The following is a 20,460-nucleotide window of genomic DNA, read 5'->3' as shown; positions in this document are numbered from 1 at the left end:
ATTTCCAGGATCTGAGTCATTTTTTTTTTTTTTTGCTGGACATCCTGAAGTTAAATAGAGATGAGTATATTTAATTTTGTTGAATGTTTAGCATTTTTCTTTAATCTTATTGGACGATATAAAAGCTTACCTTACTGTCTTATTATCTAAAAGTCCATTTGGTGCTTTAAAAAGGATATACAAGCTAATACTGACAGAACATCTGTGTTTTTAAATGGCTATTTGGTAAGGCTGGGATTTTTGTATAACTTTATCGCAACGCTTTCTAGTCTGGTTTCAGCTCCTACCAACCCTTCCTCTCTTATTTAATACTGTAAAAAATTGATTTCTCTGACTCACAATTGTCTGAATGCTGCCGTCACAAGATTCCAAACCTTAATCAGTGGATCTTGTGTTTTAATACTCGTAATGAACAGTTTGGTGTTCTTGGCAGTGCTTGAAGAGTCCCATGTGTGCTTGAGGCAGCGTGTGGTTGTAACAGAGACAGTGACGACTGAATGACAGGGTGTGGTATGAACACACGCTGTCCTGTTAGAGTCAGGACAGTGGGGGAAAGTTTTCAGTTTGAAATCTTCAGAAAAGGAAAGTTAAACCTGAATCGTTAAATCTATGTAAAAAAAAACAATCCAGACGGGAAGACTGTGTGCTTCAACTTCAAGCTGTAAAAATTGTCTACATGTGTTTGAAGCATTAACAGAAGCAGATGGGATCCAAATAATCACAAACCCTGTTTTTGGAAGAAGCCGGACTATTTGCTTGTACAGCTCTGCAGATTCATCAATATTAGTTTTTTGAGCCATGCCTCTGAAATAGTGAGATGGAAAATTCATTAGGCTGTCTGCCGAGAAACGCACAATAAACACAATTACCATTACACCCCACTTGAAATATAACACTCCGCTCACTTGTTCTGACCTCCTTTTTGTTCAGACATTTAATTGCTGTCATGAAGATTCCTGGCACTCTCTGCACTGGAATTTCTGGAATATTAATTGGGAGTATTTCTTTTTTTTTCTTTTCGTTCAGAACAACAAACAATAACAAACCTTTTTGTTTCTTCAGAGACCCACTTATTCAGAGTTATAGTGGTGGTCCTGATGGTGAGCTCTTTCATGTCACAGGGTGGAGATCACCATGCACATGGTGGTGTTTTTTTGGAAGCAAAGAAAGTGTTTAAACCTGACCTGGTGGGATGTTATAGGAGGCTAATTCTCTTGACAATTAGTTAAGCAGGTGTGAGACTGACGTTCCCAGGGAGAGGGTAAGGGAAGGGGGTAGATGACGCTGTAAGCACTTCAAATAAACAGTTTAAAGGGCGGATACACTCAAAATAACACCATCAAAATCAAGTTATTCACACTTTTTGGGACTTTTTTGGACTCAGTGCTGACGACAGGCAAGAATGTCAGCATTGAGTTTGTGAAACCCAAGACCACACTGAACCAAAGTTAACATACTTTAAATTCTTGCTTTCTTCACTTTTTACACGTTTCAACTACAGTATACTTTAGGTTACACAAATATTTTTGTTAAAACCCATCAAACATAAGTGTAACGTTAAGTTTAGACAGCAAAACCACTTAGTGAAAGTGAGGGAAACAACATGGTCACGGCTGTAAAAACTGAATTAGTAGTTGGGCCGTGATGGTGTGTAAACTCCAGTTTGACTAAGTCCCAACCTCAACACCTTTTTACTTTCTGCTTTGGGAAACAAAAGCAAACTTACTGCTGTATTGACACTTACTGTGAGCTTTGGATGCAAATCATGACATTTAAAACGGACAGAATTTCCTTGATTCCAGATTGTGTCCCTACTGTTGCACACTTTTTCACATTTTGTACAATGTTTGTGGACCCCACTAGCGTAAAAATCCAGAAACTTGTGTCCCCATGTGTGTGGATAAACAAGAAAATATGTTTCCTTTGATCCACCTTTTCACAAATGAGTTATTCCTGTTCCTGTTCCCAAAGCTGTAGATATTAAAGCTCCTGTGAGGAACTTTGGGTTTGTGTTGATTTTGGCGCCCTCTATGCCCCTATACATGTTTGCATAAGTGTCTTTTGACAAAAATGTAATCCTGCTGTATTTTAACAGTCAAAAGGATCCCTCATTGTGAATCTTTGCTGTGGAAAATGAAAATAAAAAATTACTTTAGCTTGCTGTTTAACATTTTTCTGACACCTACCCCCACGGCTGCAGTTACAGGCTTTAAAAATACAATATCTAAGTTGACAATCTTATCGATGATTGTCTGGTTCGCTTTTTTTAAGTCATTGGGAGGCATCAGTTTGAATTTCGGTCTGTTTCATAACCGGTTAGAAACTACTCACAGGAGCTTTAAACCTGTCTTAACTTACAACAAGGAGCACTTGAGACTTGAATTGCTTGGCTTAGCTGCCGTGAAACTTGAAAGCAAAAAAATACATTCAAATCTCTGACCTGGGTTACAGGACACTTGTATTAACCGAGATCAACTGTGGTGGGTTTAGAAATGTCAGAGACACATATGTCAAGCGTGAGCGCTAGATATTACTCTGAATAAGCGTCATGAAACAACCCTTTGAGGGTGGTAACAAAGGTCAGAAAAGACAGAGTCTTTCGCCTCAGGATGGGATCAGAAAAGCCATCTGCCTGGAAGCTGATGTTGTTGGAGACGCCCCAGCTGAAGCAGGCTCTGGGGTGATGGTGTGTGTGTGTGTGTGTGTGTGTCTGAGGATGATGCAGTAAGAGAGGGGCTGCAGTACAGCGGCAGGGGCCCCATGCTGTTTTATTTCTCTCAAGTGCAGCCAAAGAGTGCTCATTCCTCTGCGGGTTTTCCATCTGTTATCCGTATGCACCTGAACGATAGAATTCCACCTCAGCTATATATCAGTCACGCCTCACTCCACCGCAACACACCCATAGCTCAACCTATTTGTACACTACACCCCGAACTGAAATTTTCATAGCAATCACGCAGTGCTGCTATCTCAAAGACATCAATTTTTTATTTCACATCTATAAGCCATGAGAACACAGATCCAACGCCCTTGTACAAACAGTATTTTCTTTGTGCATGCAGTTGGTTCAGTGTCTTTGTCTAATGCAATGTGTTTGGTAGTGTAACAGCCAGTTTCGGTGCTTAAAACAGCCTTTGTTCAGCAGAAAGATTCGGCCTTGCAGGAGTAAAGTGTCCCGCTGGCAGTACAGTACCTGCCGCCATCAATTATTGAGATGCTCTTGTCCTGTTGTGAAGAAAAGGGAACGAGGAGAGGCTGAGGGGAGAGTTTCTTCGGCAGCTCTTTTGTGCAGATTTAACTCATCTATATTTAAGAGAGGTACAAAGTAAGGATACAGTAAGTGGAGGGATTTAACTGACATGTTGTCCTCTCGCCTGTCTTCACTCAGAACAGTCAGAAAATCAAGGAAAAGCAGTCATGTCGTCTCTGAGCCAATGATAGTTCATTTTTGAAAGATTAGAGAAATGACAAAGGGTGGTATTGGTTTTTAATTCATTCATTCAAGAAAGAAAAGGCGAGCTTTAGCAGCAATTGCTAAGAGTGTTTGTTGGGTTTAGCTGTATTAAAAGTGTTTTAATGTGAAAAATGTTTGACTTTCTCTTTCCATCACCTCCCAACAGGCGCTGCTGACTGGTCGAGTTTCCTGAGCCGTGCAGTCATGGGCAGGCCGGAGGGGTTGGCCAGGCCACCTCTGGTGTCAGCTATGGCGCTTTCCCTCCTGGCTCTCTCTTTCCTCTCCAGCGGGGTCCGCGGCCTCCCTCAGCCCCTGCCAAGAGTCTTCCTTTCCTTTGAGGGTAAGAAAAAAAATAACAACCCCACTCCCCCTTTAAAATGAATTTACACCATCCACTTGGCCCTTTTCCCATTGTTGTGCTTCTCTGAGGATGTAATGAGGTTGCAGAGATGCCGTGTGTTTCAGGCCGCCTAACGCTAAACAAATGCTTGATAATCAAAGCGAGCCGAGGGGGCCGCATCGTTAAAGAGCATGTGTACGGCTAACCTCGACTTTGCAGACTTTATTCAAGAGTTGTTTTCAAGTCTAGAATAGTCTTTGTCAGTTTGTACACATGGATTGAATCGTTTTGATTGCAGAGGCCTTAAATCTCTCTATTTTTTTTTTTTTTTTTTGGAAGATCCTTGTCCATCCTTTGTCGTGCGGTGTGTCAGCAGAAAGTCAGCGCTCTGCAGGAGGCGGCACAGCTTGAGAGAACTACCTTGAATCTGTTCCTCGTTAAACTTTAATCACACCCCGCCATGCCGCAGACCTCTGGGCATTGCTGCTGCCTCTGGATTTGATTCTCTTGTTTTATTTAATTTCTTTGACATTATTTTATGCATTTTTGATCCCCCCCCCCCCACACACTCTTTGAAACGAGAGTGTAGTGTATAAGGATAGGACGGTTTAGCCTGTGTGTGCGTGTGCATGCCTGTGTGTTGTGGGAGTCGGTGTGGATGAGCTGACCGATCGCTCATGTCGTTGGGAGTGGTGCAGTAACCTTTTTTCTCAGTGGCTGGATAGTGTGCAGGGGCTGAAGGAGACGTTTGATCACCTTTCACTACCTCTCGCTGTGGAAGAGAGCAGCTGAGGCTGTCTGTCAGCAAAGGTTTCTGCACGAAGAGAGTTAATAAGGCCTTACAGCGTACGAGCTGGTTTACTTTTCTTTGCTCCCACTCCCTCTCTCAAGTCTTTTCCCCTATTTGGTCTCATTCTTTCCTCGAACGTTTTACCCTTTCCCCTTCTTTCTTTGCCTTCCATGCTTTCAGGTTTCTCTGATTATTGTTTCATTCCAAATACCTGGAGAATTTATTTTGTCTTTTTCTGCTCTGTAAACTGTATGAGACATCGAATGTGGCAGTAAGTTTCAGGAGAAAGAGCCCAACGCACGATGATTATGGGACAATAAACCTGCACCATCGCTGTCATATCTTTAGTTTTGACCGCTCGTGTCACATTATTCACTCACTCGTCGCTCCACCGGTGTTTCCAAACAGTTGGCTTAAAATGTCAGAGGTGGCCGAGTCGAGAATGAGCCAATCCCTGTAATCCTGTAACGCTTGATTCCCTTTCAGAGGATTAGATTTGATATGTGTTAGTCACCGTAGCCGCTGCAGTGAGGACCATAAAAGGAGAATTTTGTATCTGCAGTGCACTTATTCTCTTACAGACTCTGGACTCTGAATCAGTGTTTATCTGTGAGACGAGTTAAATGTTTGTTTCACTTTAGGGATACGATCAGGTAAATTATTGAAGAACGAGCGGCAAGGAGCACAGGGATTTTTTGTTGAAAACTTGAGGTGGAAATTTACATTCCAGCTTCGATTTAGTACTTGAAATTTAAACCTCAGTGACTAACAGGAAGTTAAGAGAAGTTTGTTTTGTAGTTGGAAATCATTGTGAACTAAGGAGGATGGTCATAACTCAGGAAAGGCAAGACGCAGATGTAAGGAGACTCTTATGGTCCAAGGTTAAGGCTCATTTCTCCCAAAAGCACTCAAAATTGGGGAAGAATTCAGGGAGTTTGGGTTTCATTCAAAGCAGTCAGACAGATGAATGAAGTGTCATGGAAGAAGACTTGGAAAGTCTAATGTCCACGAGAGAGGGAGAAGGAGCAGGTGGTTTGGCACCTGCTGGGTGGCCAAAAAAAAAAAAGTTAGCCCTGTAGTCTGGCTCCTTCTGCTCCGAGATGTGAGGGGCCTGTTAATGATCCCAAGCTGGAGTGAACTAACCCAAGAAAATAAACCGATGAGTTAGACGCTCAGGTTGGACAGAGATCTGGACGCTCCAGTATCTTCCCCCCCCCCCTCCCCTTTTTTTCCTCCTCATATCTCTGCTGAAATCCAATCCACGGCTATGGCAGGTTCACGGGACTCCCGGCGCTGCCTCGCGTCCTGCGGAGAAGTTGCTGTCTCCAACATTCCTCTTTCCCCTCGCTCTGCTTGCTCGTGTGTTCTTCAGGCGAACACAGCCAGACCACAATTAAAAACCGCATAATAAACAGAGAAAAATGCAGCTAACCCAAATAATAAACTTTCAAGTGGTGCCTTTTTTCTGTTCCGTGCCTCAGATAATAAACTACAGGCCCCCCTTCCTGACTGCAGAACTAATCAGGGATTCCCGGAGTGATAAAATATAATTACCTTATGTTATGGATGGACTCTCAAGGAACTGGTTCACAAGTTTCCTTGCTCATCAGAAGCTACTGACTACACCTGTGATGTTCTCCCTCAGCTGATGGCTGATGACAATCAGCTGGGCTGGGAGACTACATAGGGAGGTGGAAGTTTCTTTGCTCAGTTGGTTTTATGTTTGTTCATAGAAATGTCAACCACTGTTGACTTACAGGGTCTTCTTTTGCATGATGTATACACTTTCTTAAGACTTTTATGGAAAGGTTTCAGAGTGTCCTGTTATATCGAACATCATGACTATCCAGTGAAAGAGTTCCCACACACGGTTGGATAAAGGCATGTTTGTTCATAGAAATGTTAAGACTATTTTTTTTCCCCAGGAAATCAGGGAGAGAGAGAGAGTAGGGAATGAAATGCGGGAAAAAAGCCACAGGTGGGATTCAAACCTGGGCTGCCCGCTTGGAAGACTACAGCCTCAATATGTGGGTCGCGCGCACTAACCACTGCACCACCAGCGCCCCAAATGTGAAGACTCTCTGATCAGTGTCTGCAGCAGAGATCGTTCGTTATGTGGACACAGATCTTGAGAATCCATTGATATCACTGGTGTAATACATTGATATTAACAAGCCAAAACTTGGAGGACCAGTATTATAAATGCTGAGAAATACAGTACATGTTATTTGATGCCTATTGGTTCTGCTACTGTATCATATTTTGTTGCCAAAATGCCAAGAATGGTGGGATCAAAAATTTAGCCTCATTTATCCCTTGAGTTGGCTGTCAGGGCAGAGGACTGTGTTTATGATCGGGGTCATTTAACCTCATCAGCGGTCTCACCCTGTACTGGCAAAACCATTATATAATACAGTATTCATTTGAGGTTATATAAATATGTATGCCAATCATGAAATATGTAGTTTAAAAAGTGAGTGACTGAGAACCTGGTTTGAGACATCGAAGAGATTGATTAAGGCGGTGTCTGCAACTTAATGAGCACTCCTTCACAATGGTTTGAGCTCACAACCAGAGATCCAGGAACCAGGCTACACCAGACCCCTTTTTCACTTTTTACATGCCTCATTAATACTCCCAGAAAGCCCCATCATTCATACAGCCAATGATACTGTTCCTGCACTGCAGGTGGATGTCGGTCTGTTAAGGAGGTTTACTTGGTGGTGAGGGTTTGCAGAAGGGCATGTGTATCACTGTCAGAGAAAGAGTGTGTTTGTCTGTGCTAAGTGCCCTTAGGTGCATTCCTCACTAGACTTGATTGCATTAAGAGGCAGAACTTTGTGCTAAATCATTGTTTAAACCATGTGGCTCTCCAGCATGGCAAGTAATGAAATAACGTTTACAAGCTTGCTTTTGCACGGTGACCACGAATACTTGAAGCTTAACAAACCAAGACTATTTTAAGATTCCTGTCAATCTGAACACTTCTGCATTTTCTTAATTCCTTTGGGAGAATATCTGCTGATGTAGTTTCGACCGATATAAAACAATCTCCTGCAAGATGTCACATTTCAACCACTGTTGATTTACAGGGTCTTCTTTTGCATGACTTTCTTAAGACTTTTATGGAAAGGTTTCAGAGTGTCCTGTTATATCGAACATCATGACTATCCAGCGAAAGAGATCCTACACCCGGTTGGATGAAGGCATGTGTCTTCTTACGGGGTCAGCAAAAGATCAAAATGTCAAAGACCAACCCTGACAAGTAGCCAGAAGCAGGCCAGGATGTTTCTTTCTGTGCCTTCAGGTTAATTCCTTTTTAACATAAGACAGCTTCCTGTCTCTGTCTTGCATTAGACTTGCACATTAGCATCTACACTTTCCTGTGGTAAACATAATCAAGCATGTAAAGTACAATCAGCGATGCTCTGTGATTATGGAGAGTTATTCACAGGGCAAAGTATAGGCCTATCAGAGCTGTCAACAAGGGCAAACAGAGACGTGCTTCAAACAGCTAAAGGTTATCAAAGCATGTATGTGTGTTGTCCTAGCTTGAATATTGGTAAAAATGGTATGAGGAGAACTCTTTCTCCCACAAGATGTCCATCTAATGTGCAAGGATGTTTCATTTAGAGTCCACTGAGCTCCAGCTTGCACCGCCTCAGGGCTTACAGCATTTGAGATGTTTGACAGCTCCACTGTCAGTGTGCCTTCCTCTGTCCATCCATCTGTGTTAATCCAGTCCTGCGTCTGACCTTGCTAGCTCTGATGAATGTTTTATTATTCCTCCTGCACAACATGTTGAAAGGTAATCAATGCCCATCAATACAGACAAAGACGGCATCTCACTAAGGATAGCCAAAATCAGATGGAAAATCCTTGGATTTAAGGTCAGGATTATCATAAATCAATGACTTGTGTTTGTAAAATTATAAACGCAAGTTTGTTTCTACTCATGTCATGTTTTGGAGTGCACAATATTTAAATGTCCAGTTTCTACTCTCATATTGGAGCTTTTCTATCAGCTGAGCTTTCCATGACAACTCAGGGGCAAAAAAAAAAACCGTTCAGTATCTCTGGATAAAAGCCTCAGACAAATTCCCATTGCCATTTTTGGAATCATGTAATGACTTGAATGCTAGTCTAAAGAGGACTACAAACAGTTTCAACAGGTGGGGTGCTGGTTTAGCTCAGTTGGTAGAGCAAGGTGCCCCATGTTCATTGCACTGGTCCCCAGGTTCAACTCCTGAATCTGGAAGCTATTTGGTGCATGTCATCACCCACTCTCTCTCCGCACATTTCCTGTCTCTACACAGCTATACAATTTAAATAAAGGCAAAAATCCTACAAAAAATAACCAGATAATACAAAGTTCCAACAGGTACATCTACTGTACTGGTGTTTTCCCTCATGGCCCCCCTTTATTTTCACTCCACCACAAAAACAACCTCTTGACCTCAGCAACATCAAGTCATTAGGGAAATACAGCACAGATTTTCGTGTTGAAGACGTCAGAGATGAGTCCCACCTGACTGAGCCTTTCCCTTTGGCGGTCCTCCATGACCAGTAAACACATAAACTCTGAGGATCCTCTGACCCGTATCTCCTGCAAGCCTCCCCTCGCTCTGAGAGTCTCAGCAAGACCTCCCCTGACAGTAAAATCACTCAGATTTACTGTCTGCTTGGGGTGAGCGGTAACTAGAGGCTCCTGCTGTTGGCATGTGAGAGGTCACGGCTAAGACGTCAAATAGGGGTTGATTCTAGGCAAAAGAGCTGCTGCCGGTGACATGTGAAGTGGAGGCCAGGTGCTAATTGAAGCATTGGGAACACAAACTAGCTGGCTAGCGGGGCCGCATGATGGACAAGTTGTCATCTCGAGTTTCGACTCCTACAGGGAATATTAGCCAACGCCTTAGCACGTCAACTGTGCAGTGAAACCAGCAGTTGACATTGGTGCTGGATAACATCACTCTGCACAAACACACGCAACGCCAAGGGAGAAAATACACTCTGGGCTCACATGTCATATTTAAATGCGGCGTCTGCTTTAGGAAACCAAAGTGAGAGAAGGCATGCATAGGAGCTCAGGCATTCGGTCTAGCCATATGATTCCCATTACAGATGTCTGGTTATAGATGATTGGCGACAGACAACAATTGGAAAATTAATGAGACACAGTCAAAATGAAGTCTTCCCTATGTGAGCCAACTCTGGCTTCTGTCCATCACAAGTAGTTGCAGTACAGTACGTCTGTGCATGCTGTGTGCACATTGGGAGCTGCTTGGGAATGTGGAGTATGTCTGCTGGACAGACAATCGGACGACTCTGTCAGCCATGGTAAGACCTCCTGGGTGGTCTCCATGCATTGAAACGACACCTTAACTTCCCCTCTGACATTTGTATACACCACCAGTCATTACTGTATACCATCGAGATAGTCCCCTAGAGGAGAGTGGATGGCCTTACCTCTCGGCCAACAGTCATTATTTATCTCTAGAGGGGCCTGTCGGTTGCCAGGATAAAGTCTTTTCCTGCTGCAGTATGTGCGAGTGGGCCAGTACCGTGTTAGGTAAATGCAACCATCCAGAACTCAACCCGAAGAGCTTTAAGCATCGTTGTGACAAAGACCAATGGTATTTGGCACCAGGTTTGAAGTCAAGCCTCCGTGATGAAACCCACTCCATCTTGCCAGAAAAGATTCATTGAAAGTAGGCAGTATAAGCTCCTGCTTCAATATTTATCAAGATGGGTGATTGGGGTCCTCCCACTGGCTGCCGTGACAACCAAAGAACAGGTTCTCCTTGAACTGAATGGCAAAGGAGCCTCCTTCGAATAGTGTTTATTTATTCATGCTGGAACTTTCAGGTACAAAACCAATTGATGAGAAAGATATACAAAGTTGGTTTGTAATTGGCCCAATGTCCAACCCTCAAGTGTTAATTAGGCTCAGGGACCTTCTGGCTTACATTCAGACACTGACGTTAATCAAAAAACCCAACTCTCCAGACACTCAGTCAATTTGATTAAAGTTGTTCATCCCTGCTCCACAAGGGTTCAGCTAATGTTCTGACAATATATTCCCTTATTGTTGCTCCATGCTGACTTTATCGTCTTTTCATGTTGACGGAGAAGTCTCTGCTGATGGATTTTCATGAGGTGACTCCCTCATTTGGCGGACAGCAGGGGGGAATGTCAGAAACTACAGCTGTGTTTTTCACTAATTTCTTTCTTCAAATTTCTCTTCAGAATGAAACATGTTTCATCTAATATTCTCCATTACAACAAAGTTGAAGAAAGGCCTGGGGCTGAAGTGACACCAACTCAAAGACAGTTGGCATCGAATCATCAAACCTCAGTCACGGGCGGTCCAAAACTACAGTTGCCTCTCTCATAACGATCCCACATACTTTCCAGCCACTGTGCATCTTTAATTTTTTACACTGCTGCATTACAACAAACCATTCATTGTGTGCTCATCCGAAACCAGAACTACGAAAGTGTTGTTGACTGCTGACAGCATTCCTGTAAAACTGTGTTATTTGATCTCTCAGACAATTTTGGGCTGCTCAAAAAGTCTTGAAAACCTGAGTGAGGTTACCTTGTGGTTGTTGCATTTCCTCTCCTGATTACACTGTATAATCACAACTGAAAAAAACAGGGAAGTAGCCAAGTGAACACTGCAATCTCCTCAGCACTTAAATTGCTGCCATGCAAATAGGGACACACTGATAGTTCCCTTCCTGTTGCCCTCATTTTTTTTCTATTTCCACTTGTTTTACCCGACAACCTGATGAGGGGATGTTCTTTTTTTACTCTAAGATTCAGTAGCTTGTGGCCTCTTGTTTCTAAGACAGCCCATCCTTCAATGTGTTTTTTGGTTAATACGATCTGGTCTGTGAAAAAGAAAGCAACCTGCTGTTTAATATTGAATGACCCCTGGCCCAACAAAAGGCTTTTGTCCTGCTTCCGCTTGACCACTTCACACAAAAGAACACATCAAAGACGGAGAAAGTCTCAGCTCTCCAGTCGCCCCACCTTGTTCCTTCCGCTAAACCCCACAAGCCCACTGTCCGTCGCAGAGATCAGGGTGAATTGAATCAACATTGGTCTGCCATCCAGCCAATGGGGCACTATGGGTCAAAGCTCAAAGTCAAAGGCAGGACACTTGGGACTGCTGTGAAGTCCACGGGGAGCTGTAAGGACCACCTGCTCACATACATAATAGAAAACCCACCAACTGTCATTGTTAAAACCCTGCTTTCTCTGTCACTTTTTTTCAATTTCTTTCTCTCTCGCCACCTGCAGTGAGGCCAGCAACAAGCGAGACAAAACAACACAGAACAAGACATTTCATCACTTGCATTACATCAGCTTTTTACAATCCTGCTTTCAAGTGTGTGGTCCCCACCTTTTATATCATTGCACAAATGATCAACCCTAAAACTTGAGATCCTTTCCAAAGCTGAACAGATTTATTTCTTTACTGTCTTTTGTTCAGACAGAAATGCCACAATCTGCATCACAAACACAGCACTCTCCACAACAAGTCCCGAGATGAAGCCAGAGTAGTGAAGTCCACAAACACTTTTGACATTCTCGCCTCTGGGGTGTGATCTCAACAGTGAGGAATGCATATAAACTGGTAGCCTGACTAACGAACCACATGTGGTCTAAAGAATTTTGTCTTTACAGACAGGAAAACAAAGACAAACTTTTTGTTTTGTTTTGTTTTTTATCATCCAAACATCTTATTATGAACAATTTTGGAAACTGTGAGGTTTCGCTGACTAAATTAACTAGACGCCACTGAGGGTTTTGCTATCAACACTAGTGGGATCAGTCATCAAAGAACTCATGCGAAGGTTATGAGCTGGCAATGATGCTGTAAACACTTAGTCTCCAGCACATATTAAATGGCTCTGAAAAACCTCGTCGATTGTTCGGTCAACACCCTCTCTCTGACAGAGCAGGTGCACCATCTGGCAATGTGAACTTTTGATGTCGGTCCACAGTGCTGCAACAGAGCAGTCATGACTCATTTGTTTGTATGAGATTGAAAGCAGAGCTCTGTGAAGACACTGGATCCGATGGTATGTTTGCTCCGGAGGGTTTCAGTTTTGTCTTTGAGGGATTGAGCATTATCCATGTGACATAAACCAACTGCGTCCCATGTCAGCACCTGGCATCCAGCCTCTTCTATTTTCCCCCAATTCGAGTAAACGAAACAAAGTTCAACTCAATGTTTGACAATTGTTTCACCCCACACCACACCCCTCTGAATGATGTTTCTCCCTTGTGGAATGTATTGGAGGAATGTCGTCAGAGGTAGATGTAAAAAGACACAAGGGTACCATAATGTCAGAGTCAATTAATGGCGGGGGGATTATTAAATACAGAGAACCTCTTTTTCTCCCAAATCTACTGAGTAAGTAGTACATCTGTTTACATCTGTTAGTCCGATCACTGTCCACTTATATCTACTCTTTTAATATTTTGGATTTTAAGTTAAGTTTAAGCTTTAAGTTGTATTTAAATTGACACTTTATATTTAGGTTAAAATGTTTCGTACTTGCACTGTTGTTAATTTACTGCTCTGTGTGCCTTTGAATTGCCTTCCAAGTTTTTTGAATTTGAATTTGAATCAAAACCAGTTTAAAAGACTCTCAGTGATGTCAGCCATTAGTTTCTGAAGCTGACTATTGAAGCCCAACGTTGGCTGTTGCCATATTGGAAATGCTGACTTGCGCCAACCTGTCAGTCAGATCAGCAGCCCCCCTAATGACACATAACTCCTGGCCTCAATGTAATCAAAATGGATGAGTTGTGAGAAAATTTGATTCTCTTCTGTAAATGTGCTTGGATATTTGTTATGAACACACGTGTGTTTGGGATTAACTGGCTAAAACAACTAGAACAGTAAAAACAAAGCTAGGTACAGTCTCACACTTTGAACTGAAGGCTCTGTAAGTTAACTCCTGATCATAAAATGTGAATTGCGGTAAAAAGCTCCCAAAAAAGCTTGTAAATTGACTGAATAATATCTTTGTCAAAAGCTAGCAACTTTCCAGTTGAGCTAGCAGTCAAGCTGTGGCTATTTGAACATTAGCTAGGCAAAAGCGTAGCATCGTCTTGTTGAGCTACACATTAATTCATATTGTTAGTTAACTATTTAATCAAAAATAGAAATGACTTCTAAGCTAGATTTTGTGCTCAAATAACCATCTTATCCTACAGAAAAAACAACATTAGCTCAATCTTAATATAGCAGTAAAAACTCACTTGCTTTTTACTGCTAGCGGTGACAGAAAAGTTATTTTTTTGTCACCTCTTGCCCTTTTTGCTTCACCCCAAAGTAATAAAGCTCATAATGCCATGTTTCTCTGGCTTCCACCCACCTCGGTTTGACTCGACCACTTACTGTAGTAGATTATATCAGCCTGTAGCCGAGGCTATAGTGTGCTATTGTAAAACTTAAATTACTGCACATCCATTATCACAGTTGAGTGTTTAATAATAGCTGCCACCTTCTATGTCCCAGACCTGTAAAAATGAAGTACAGTATTGTGGTTTTCCTGAATCACCTCCAAGAACTTAAATTGGGAATATGTATAAAAAACTTCTTCTTTTTTTTGGCTGCAGATTTGGAGCATGGCATGCTTTTAATTAGCAGTTAGCGAGTCTTTATCCCATGATTGCTCATGCTGTGGCAGAGGGAGGAGTGTAACATCTTAAGGCTTTTTCGTTAGGAAAATATTGCCTCTCTCTGCAGAGCTCCCTGTGATGCTATCTGCCATCTTCTCCGCTTTGAAGCCGGAGGCTGATGCAATCTCTTTTCTCTTTATTAAACACACATCTTCTTGACAGGTAGTGTCACTTTAATTTTGTTTCCGAGAAGTCAGGTAAAAAACAGAGTCTTATTAGGCGCCATGAAGATGCTCTCACCTCTCTCGAAATGTTCAAAAATATCCTGCTCTCCTTTCTCGACGCTAACCATCTAAGGAAATGTAACTCGGAGGAGTCGTGGGAAACTTGCCTGTGACTGAAGTGGTTAACTCGTCTTTATTTAAAGTTAAACACTCCAGCCTTTTTTCTTTTTTTTGTGACGATCATGCCAAACAACAGCCTGTGATCAGAGTGAGGGGTACCGCGGAAAAAAGCTACTTTCCTTCGAGATAAAAGGCCCTCCACTCAAAAGCGTATGTCACACAATGCTGAAAATGTGACTTTAGCCTAAGGGATTGAAGCAAAGCACTGGCAACCTGTTTGTTGATTAGAGGAGAGAATACAAAGAGAGCTCAAAGAGGGTCAGCAGAGGGGAGGAAATAGAGGCTGTAGATCTACATTACCCCCCCCCCCCCTACACACCCCCTGTTCTCAGCACAGATTGAAAAAGTGATAAATATGCATGAGTTTGGCTTTAATAGTGAAGGCCTTTGATGGTATGGTTGAGAGTTCTCTATCTCTGGAGCAAATAGGCTGAAAATAACTATCTGAGAATGTTTACTCCGTATGTGTGAACAATGTGAGCTCTTAATGAGTAGAAGAGACTCTGTAGGAAGAGTTTCTTATCCGAGGTGTATACTGTATTCGGGCTTAGCTTTGTTTAACTCACTGACTTTTTTAAACTTCTAATCAATTACTGTTAACTGTTTTCTTTTATTTTAACCAAAATTTTCTTCTTTTGACCTACTGTGTTTTCCTCACCTTTTCATCATTCTCTTTTTAACATTGTGTTCATGTACTTTCATGTCTGCATGTTCACACATGTTTATTGTTATGCTTGTGTGTACATGTATTTGCTTGTATTTGTTCGTGCACACACGTCTAGTTTGTGTAAATCGTGTATGCATTCTGTTGAAATTGTCTATTCTTATATCCACGCACATCATATTATTTAATGAAATGTTTAAAAATGCTTTTTTTATGCCTGTGTAATGCACTTTAAATGCCCTGGTGTCTAAAGGGTGATATATAAATAAACTTGGTTGGTATCTCTGCTGAGCACGTTCAATGTAGTCATAAGTGCATGGAAGTTAAGTGAGTTGGAAATTAGCATAAAAAGTCATTAAGAAATCAATTTTATAAACAATTCACAGTGCATTCATTAAACATCTTGGTCAATAATGATAATGATCTTCTATAGTTGTAAATTATGACTACCCTGCATGGCATATGAAGGGCCAATTAAGTGTAAAAATCGTACAGTTTTTCCAACTGTAGCTGCTACTTTTTATCAACATTTGTTTCTGTCAGATTTCTCCTTTTTGAATGTTTTATATTTTTCCTTTTCCTTGTGGCTCTGCATGGCTTTAGGTGTTTTGTCATTGTAACTATTACCAACTGAGCCTAATCTGGATTTCACACACAAAAGTGGAAATAGATAGAAAGTATGTTGCATTTTTTCCCTAATAGGAGCTGTATTCAAGATGAGTTTGAACTTTACAGGAGTTGATTGTGTGTAATAAACAGGATATACAGTTCTGGGTTTTATCTCACACTTTTTTTTGGTCAACATTTCTGTCAATACGATGCATCAGCTTTGTTTGCAATACTAGATTGCAAGATCCTTTTTTGATACCCTGCAACAAGGAATCAAAATATATTTGCACCAAAACTATTTTCTGTGAAGTTAAGGTCTTAAATCTAGCCGTACAAAAACATTATTAGAAATATCTGACCACAAAAACATATCAGGAGCTTTCATTTGAAACTTGTGGGCTCTTACCTATAGAGACTTAATCAGTTGTTTTGATCAAAAGGAGATGAATGTGGGCCTGTCTGCGGCCGTTTCTCGTGTTTAACTCAACAGAAACAGGAAGAAGACTCATTTCATCTTAGTGTTGGGACCATCTTATATGTATGTTTTTTTTCTCTGTGTTTCCCTCAGACCTGCAGGCCTCCCCGTCCTTTGAACACTACAGCATTTCCGACAAACCGATGGACTACAGGATCCTGCAGATGGACGAGGACCAGGACAGGATGTACGTGGGCTGCAAAGATCATATCCTCTCCATGGACATCAACAACATCACCCATGGCACGCTCAAGGTTTGGCAGATGTCTATCATTAGTGGCTGTTATTAATATTCTGTGCTAATACAATACTGTTATCTTTTATTCACAAGCGAGAGAGAAAAAAGAGAAATGACAAAATCAACAGCATGTTTGGCTCATTAAACTGCTGGAGAGGTATTTATTCTAATCAGTGCAATGATATGCAAATGAAGGTACATTTGTAGCCATCAGAACAATTTGAGGGTTTTTGGAAAGAGGCATAAAAACGCCGGAGCTCTCTGAAAACTGATTCCGCATGCGGTGAAGGAGTTATCTTCAGCGTAATTGACAGGCATGAAGTGCATAAACAGATGGGAAAGCATTTAGGTTTCCCCAGGGAATGCTGCACTACATCCATTTTTTCCCAGAGTAAATTGCTCAATATATTCAGCGAGCTGGACTTTTAACCGCCACTCCACGGGCTTGAAATAAACACATTTTCCTGTGATGGTTGCTGGCATGTCATTACCGACACTTTTAACCACAAGCTGAAACTTTTACAACGTTTGTCTTGTTGATTTTTTTTCTCTAATTTTCCCTGTGATTTCGGTGCGTAAACAAAATATGATCAAACCTCAACGTGGGCATATGTTGTGTCCTCGCTCAATCTGTTCCTAGCTTCCTGGGCTCACTTCCCACTTATTTAAACACTCGGTTCACTCTGATACTTCTCTCACCAGGTGTTCTGGCCCGCGTCTACAAGCAAGGTAGAGGAATGCCAAATGGCAGGAAAGGACCCCACGGTAAGAACACTCAAATCTGAAAACATTTATCATGGAAGACTTTCTGCCTCTTCTGCAGCACAACCTGCTATATGATGATACATATCTTAATAAATAAGAGATACTTAAGCTAGCTCCAATCACTTAAAGCAGCAGGATGAAAGTCTACAAAAGTACTGACAGTTTTATGTATATTCAATGTGGCTGTGTCAATTACGCTGCCGTTTGGGAAGTGAAGGGCAAGAAATATTTCATACTCAAAACATAGGTGGCTAACGTAGGAGAAGTCTTTTTACTTTGTTCCCTCTCCAGGGGCGGTGAAGCTTTTAAAATCATTAATTTACAATCTCCTTCTCTCTGGGTTTTCTATCTGTGATGTGGATCTGTGGAAGCACACCCCGGGGGGCTTGTCTCCTCAAACGGTAAACGCATCCAATTGAACCACAACTTTCACTTAAAGAATTAAAAATTAAACTGGTTAAAACACAAAGGTATAGCAACTGAGACGGGCAACTTCTTTATAGCGTGCAGGAGTGAGAAGCCTTTCTTGCCAACCAGTTGGGTGGCACAATAAGTGTGTGATGTTCAGTGAAGAGAATGACTAGAAAGCAAAAAGGCTTTCTTTGTTTTCATCTTAAGTCTCCAGTCCTTAACAACAGCTGGTTCTCCAGTGTGCACTTCCAATCTTGTGCCTACAAAACTCCATGGTAGCATCAATAGACAAGTGTCAAATGAGGCAACTCAATTAGCACTTCCACTTTGGGTCCGTCAGCAAACCGGTTCATCCAACGTTCCCTTCATCTTTTCTACCATGATGGTCAAGATCTGGACTCAAGGTTTTGTCAGCTGTTCCCAGATCCACTTCTCCGAGTGAGTCCAGAGAGGAACTGTGCGTGCAACCTCCTGGGATTTCCCTCTCCCGCATCTGTGAGCTGGTGTCAGGTCTGAGTCACTTGTGCAGCAGGCAGCAGATGTCTCCAGGGTCACCGACTGGACCCGGAATCCTCCTGGCATCGTCACAGGACCAGAGAGAGGCGTGGGCGGATCGAGGGAGGGGGGGTGTAGAAAAAACAAACCAGAATCAAAGCTCGCAAATGGGACGCAGCTCATTGACTCTGGGATTTCATAACCAAGCCGGCCTGATTCTGAGCAGCACTTGTTAGCGGGATGGAGATTTAATGAAGACATACTGTACAGTAGGACTCTGAGGACTGATTCCTCCTCCGCCTCTGTTCTTGTCTAATTGGGTTGTTCTGGAATAAGCACACGCAGAGATGCCTACAGATGCTGCAGTGCTGAGTACAGAGGAATCTAGGGAAGAAGTCTTTTTACTTTTACTTTTTACCCTTTCGAAACTTTTACACCGATTGAAACCCCTAATATCTTAAGCGCCATACTAAGACCATCACTTCCTATTTGTCCTACATTCTCCACCGTCTTTCCGTCCCCCTGACAGCAGCTGTGCTAGTTAAGTCGGGGTTTTGTACAACACGCCTTGAGAAGAAGCTGTTTCCAGTCCTTGAGTGATTTGTGATGCACTGAGTCACCGCTCTGCCAAACTGCAGGCAGGCTTCCACAAGGGCGATCAATCCCCATGTGGATGCACTCAACGTACCCATCCCCGTTCTTACTTGCCAGTTTCTCTTCCAAACATTTCAGTTCCACTTCCTGTCTCAAGTGCTGTTTCCACTTTTCTGTCTTTTTTTTTTCCACCTCTCCGGTTCTCTTTTGACCACAGGTTATTTAATTTGGTCTCTTTTCCTATTTTGTGGTTTCCCTCATTTGAGTCAGAGACCCAGCTCCTCCTGTTTTGGTTACCCTCGCCATCTGTGGGCGATATATATATTGAGCTCCTCTTCTCGGTCTGTGGAGACACCCGGCTCCAGAGAAGGACCGCACATTGTGATTCGCCCCAAGGGTGGCACCGAATAAGAAATACAAACCAACTGGGCTGATTACGACAACGTACCCTCCACATTATACCCAATGAGGTCCACACTTAAACTTAAGACAGCGAGACAACATTCTGTTTATTTGGTTCAGTTGCAAATAGCTTGTGGCTAAATACGTTAAGTGTGTATTTGAAAACCTGACAGCGATATGGCTGCAGACGGCAAGAAAGAAAATATGCTGTGAGTCAAAGTAGAGAAACCAGGTATTTTGCTAATCTTGACTTTTTATTTTTATTTTACCTCCACACTCCAACATTGATATTTGGACCTTCTACATCTTCAAAACAGTCTCTTTACTTCAGTGCGTTCCATTAGCTTTCATTAGCTTACGTTAGCTTTTGTTAGCTTACATTAGCTTTCATTAGCTTTCATTAGCTTATGTTATCTTTCATTATCTTACGTTAGCTTTCGTTAGGATCATATGCATCATTGGCTAAAATGCATTGTCCTGCGCCTTCCCAACATCACTAATATCTGTCCTTTTTTTCTACTCATGTTTTGGTCAATAGACTCGCTTATTCAGAGCAATTAGATAGCTTCAGTTAGCTTTGATGCATACAGAAAAATATAAAGAAGATGATTTAGTACCTTTACCAGTCTTCCTTACCGAAGCATCTGTAAATACAGTATATTTGAGCTACTTTCACCACCGCTGCATGCCAAAGACCTTGTGCTTGTTTTGAGATGACTGGGTGGTTAAAGTCAGAACAAAGCCGGAGAGACAGAGGAGGAGGATAAATTACAGAGATGGGTGTGTTACCATGAATTTCAGTTGGTTTTTTTTTGTCAATATCTCTCGGTGGAGCCGTGCACCGACCGTGATCTGCAGCAGCTGCCATTCCTGCAGCCATGGCCAAGTTCTTGACGGCTCCCTGGATACGTCTTCCTCTCCTCCCCGTTCCCTTTTCTTCCTACTCTCCTCTTGTTTTCTGCGACCTAAGGTTCAATAAGCGGAGCTTTCAAGCTGCCGTTTGGGAAGCGAAAGAAGAGATGGAGCAGGATCAGTAATCTGCCTATAGAGATATATCACAGATATATACCAGTGACGCTCTTTTTCCACTGGCCTTAATACCAGACCTGTGAGCTGTGGGACCATTTAATTTTGCAGCAAGTGATTGTATAACCGGCACAGCAAGTGCGATAAGTTT

At 42.2% G+C, this 20,460-nt stretch overlaps 1 protein-coding gene across 2 annotated transcripts in view; it reads left to right on the top strand.

Annotated features, from left to right (window-relative positions):
* Positions 1-20,460, top strand: part of sema3c (sema domain, immunoglobulin domain (Ig), short basic domain, secreted, (semaphorin) 3C) — a 36,902-nt gene that overhangs the window by 474 nt on the left and 15,968 nt on the right. For both annotated transcript variants that reach the window (XM_065951124.1, XM_065951125.1), the window contains exons 2-4: positions 3,621-3,794; positions 16,472-16,632; positions 17,319-17,381. In XM_065951124.1, coding sequence (XP_065807196.1) covers positions 3,659-3,794; positions 16,472-16,632; positions 17,319-17,381 — 360 coding nt within the window. In that variant the 5' untranslated portion in view covers positions 3,621-3,658. The remainder of the gene's footprint in view (positions 1-3,620; positions 3,795-16,471; positions 16,633-17,318; positions 17,382-20,460) is intronic.

The sequence above is a fragment of the Labrus bergylta genome, chromosome 23 (assembly GCF_963930695.1).
Source record: "Labrus bergylta chromosome 23, fLabBer1.1, whole genome shotgun sequence".
NCBI lineage: Eukaryota > Metazoa > Chordata > Actinopteri > Labriformes > Labridae > Labrus > Labrus bergylta.
The sequence above is the reverse complement of the archived record's forward strand: the minus strand, read 5'-3'. Positions and strand labels throughout refer to the sequence as shown.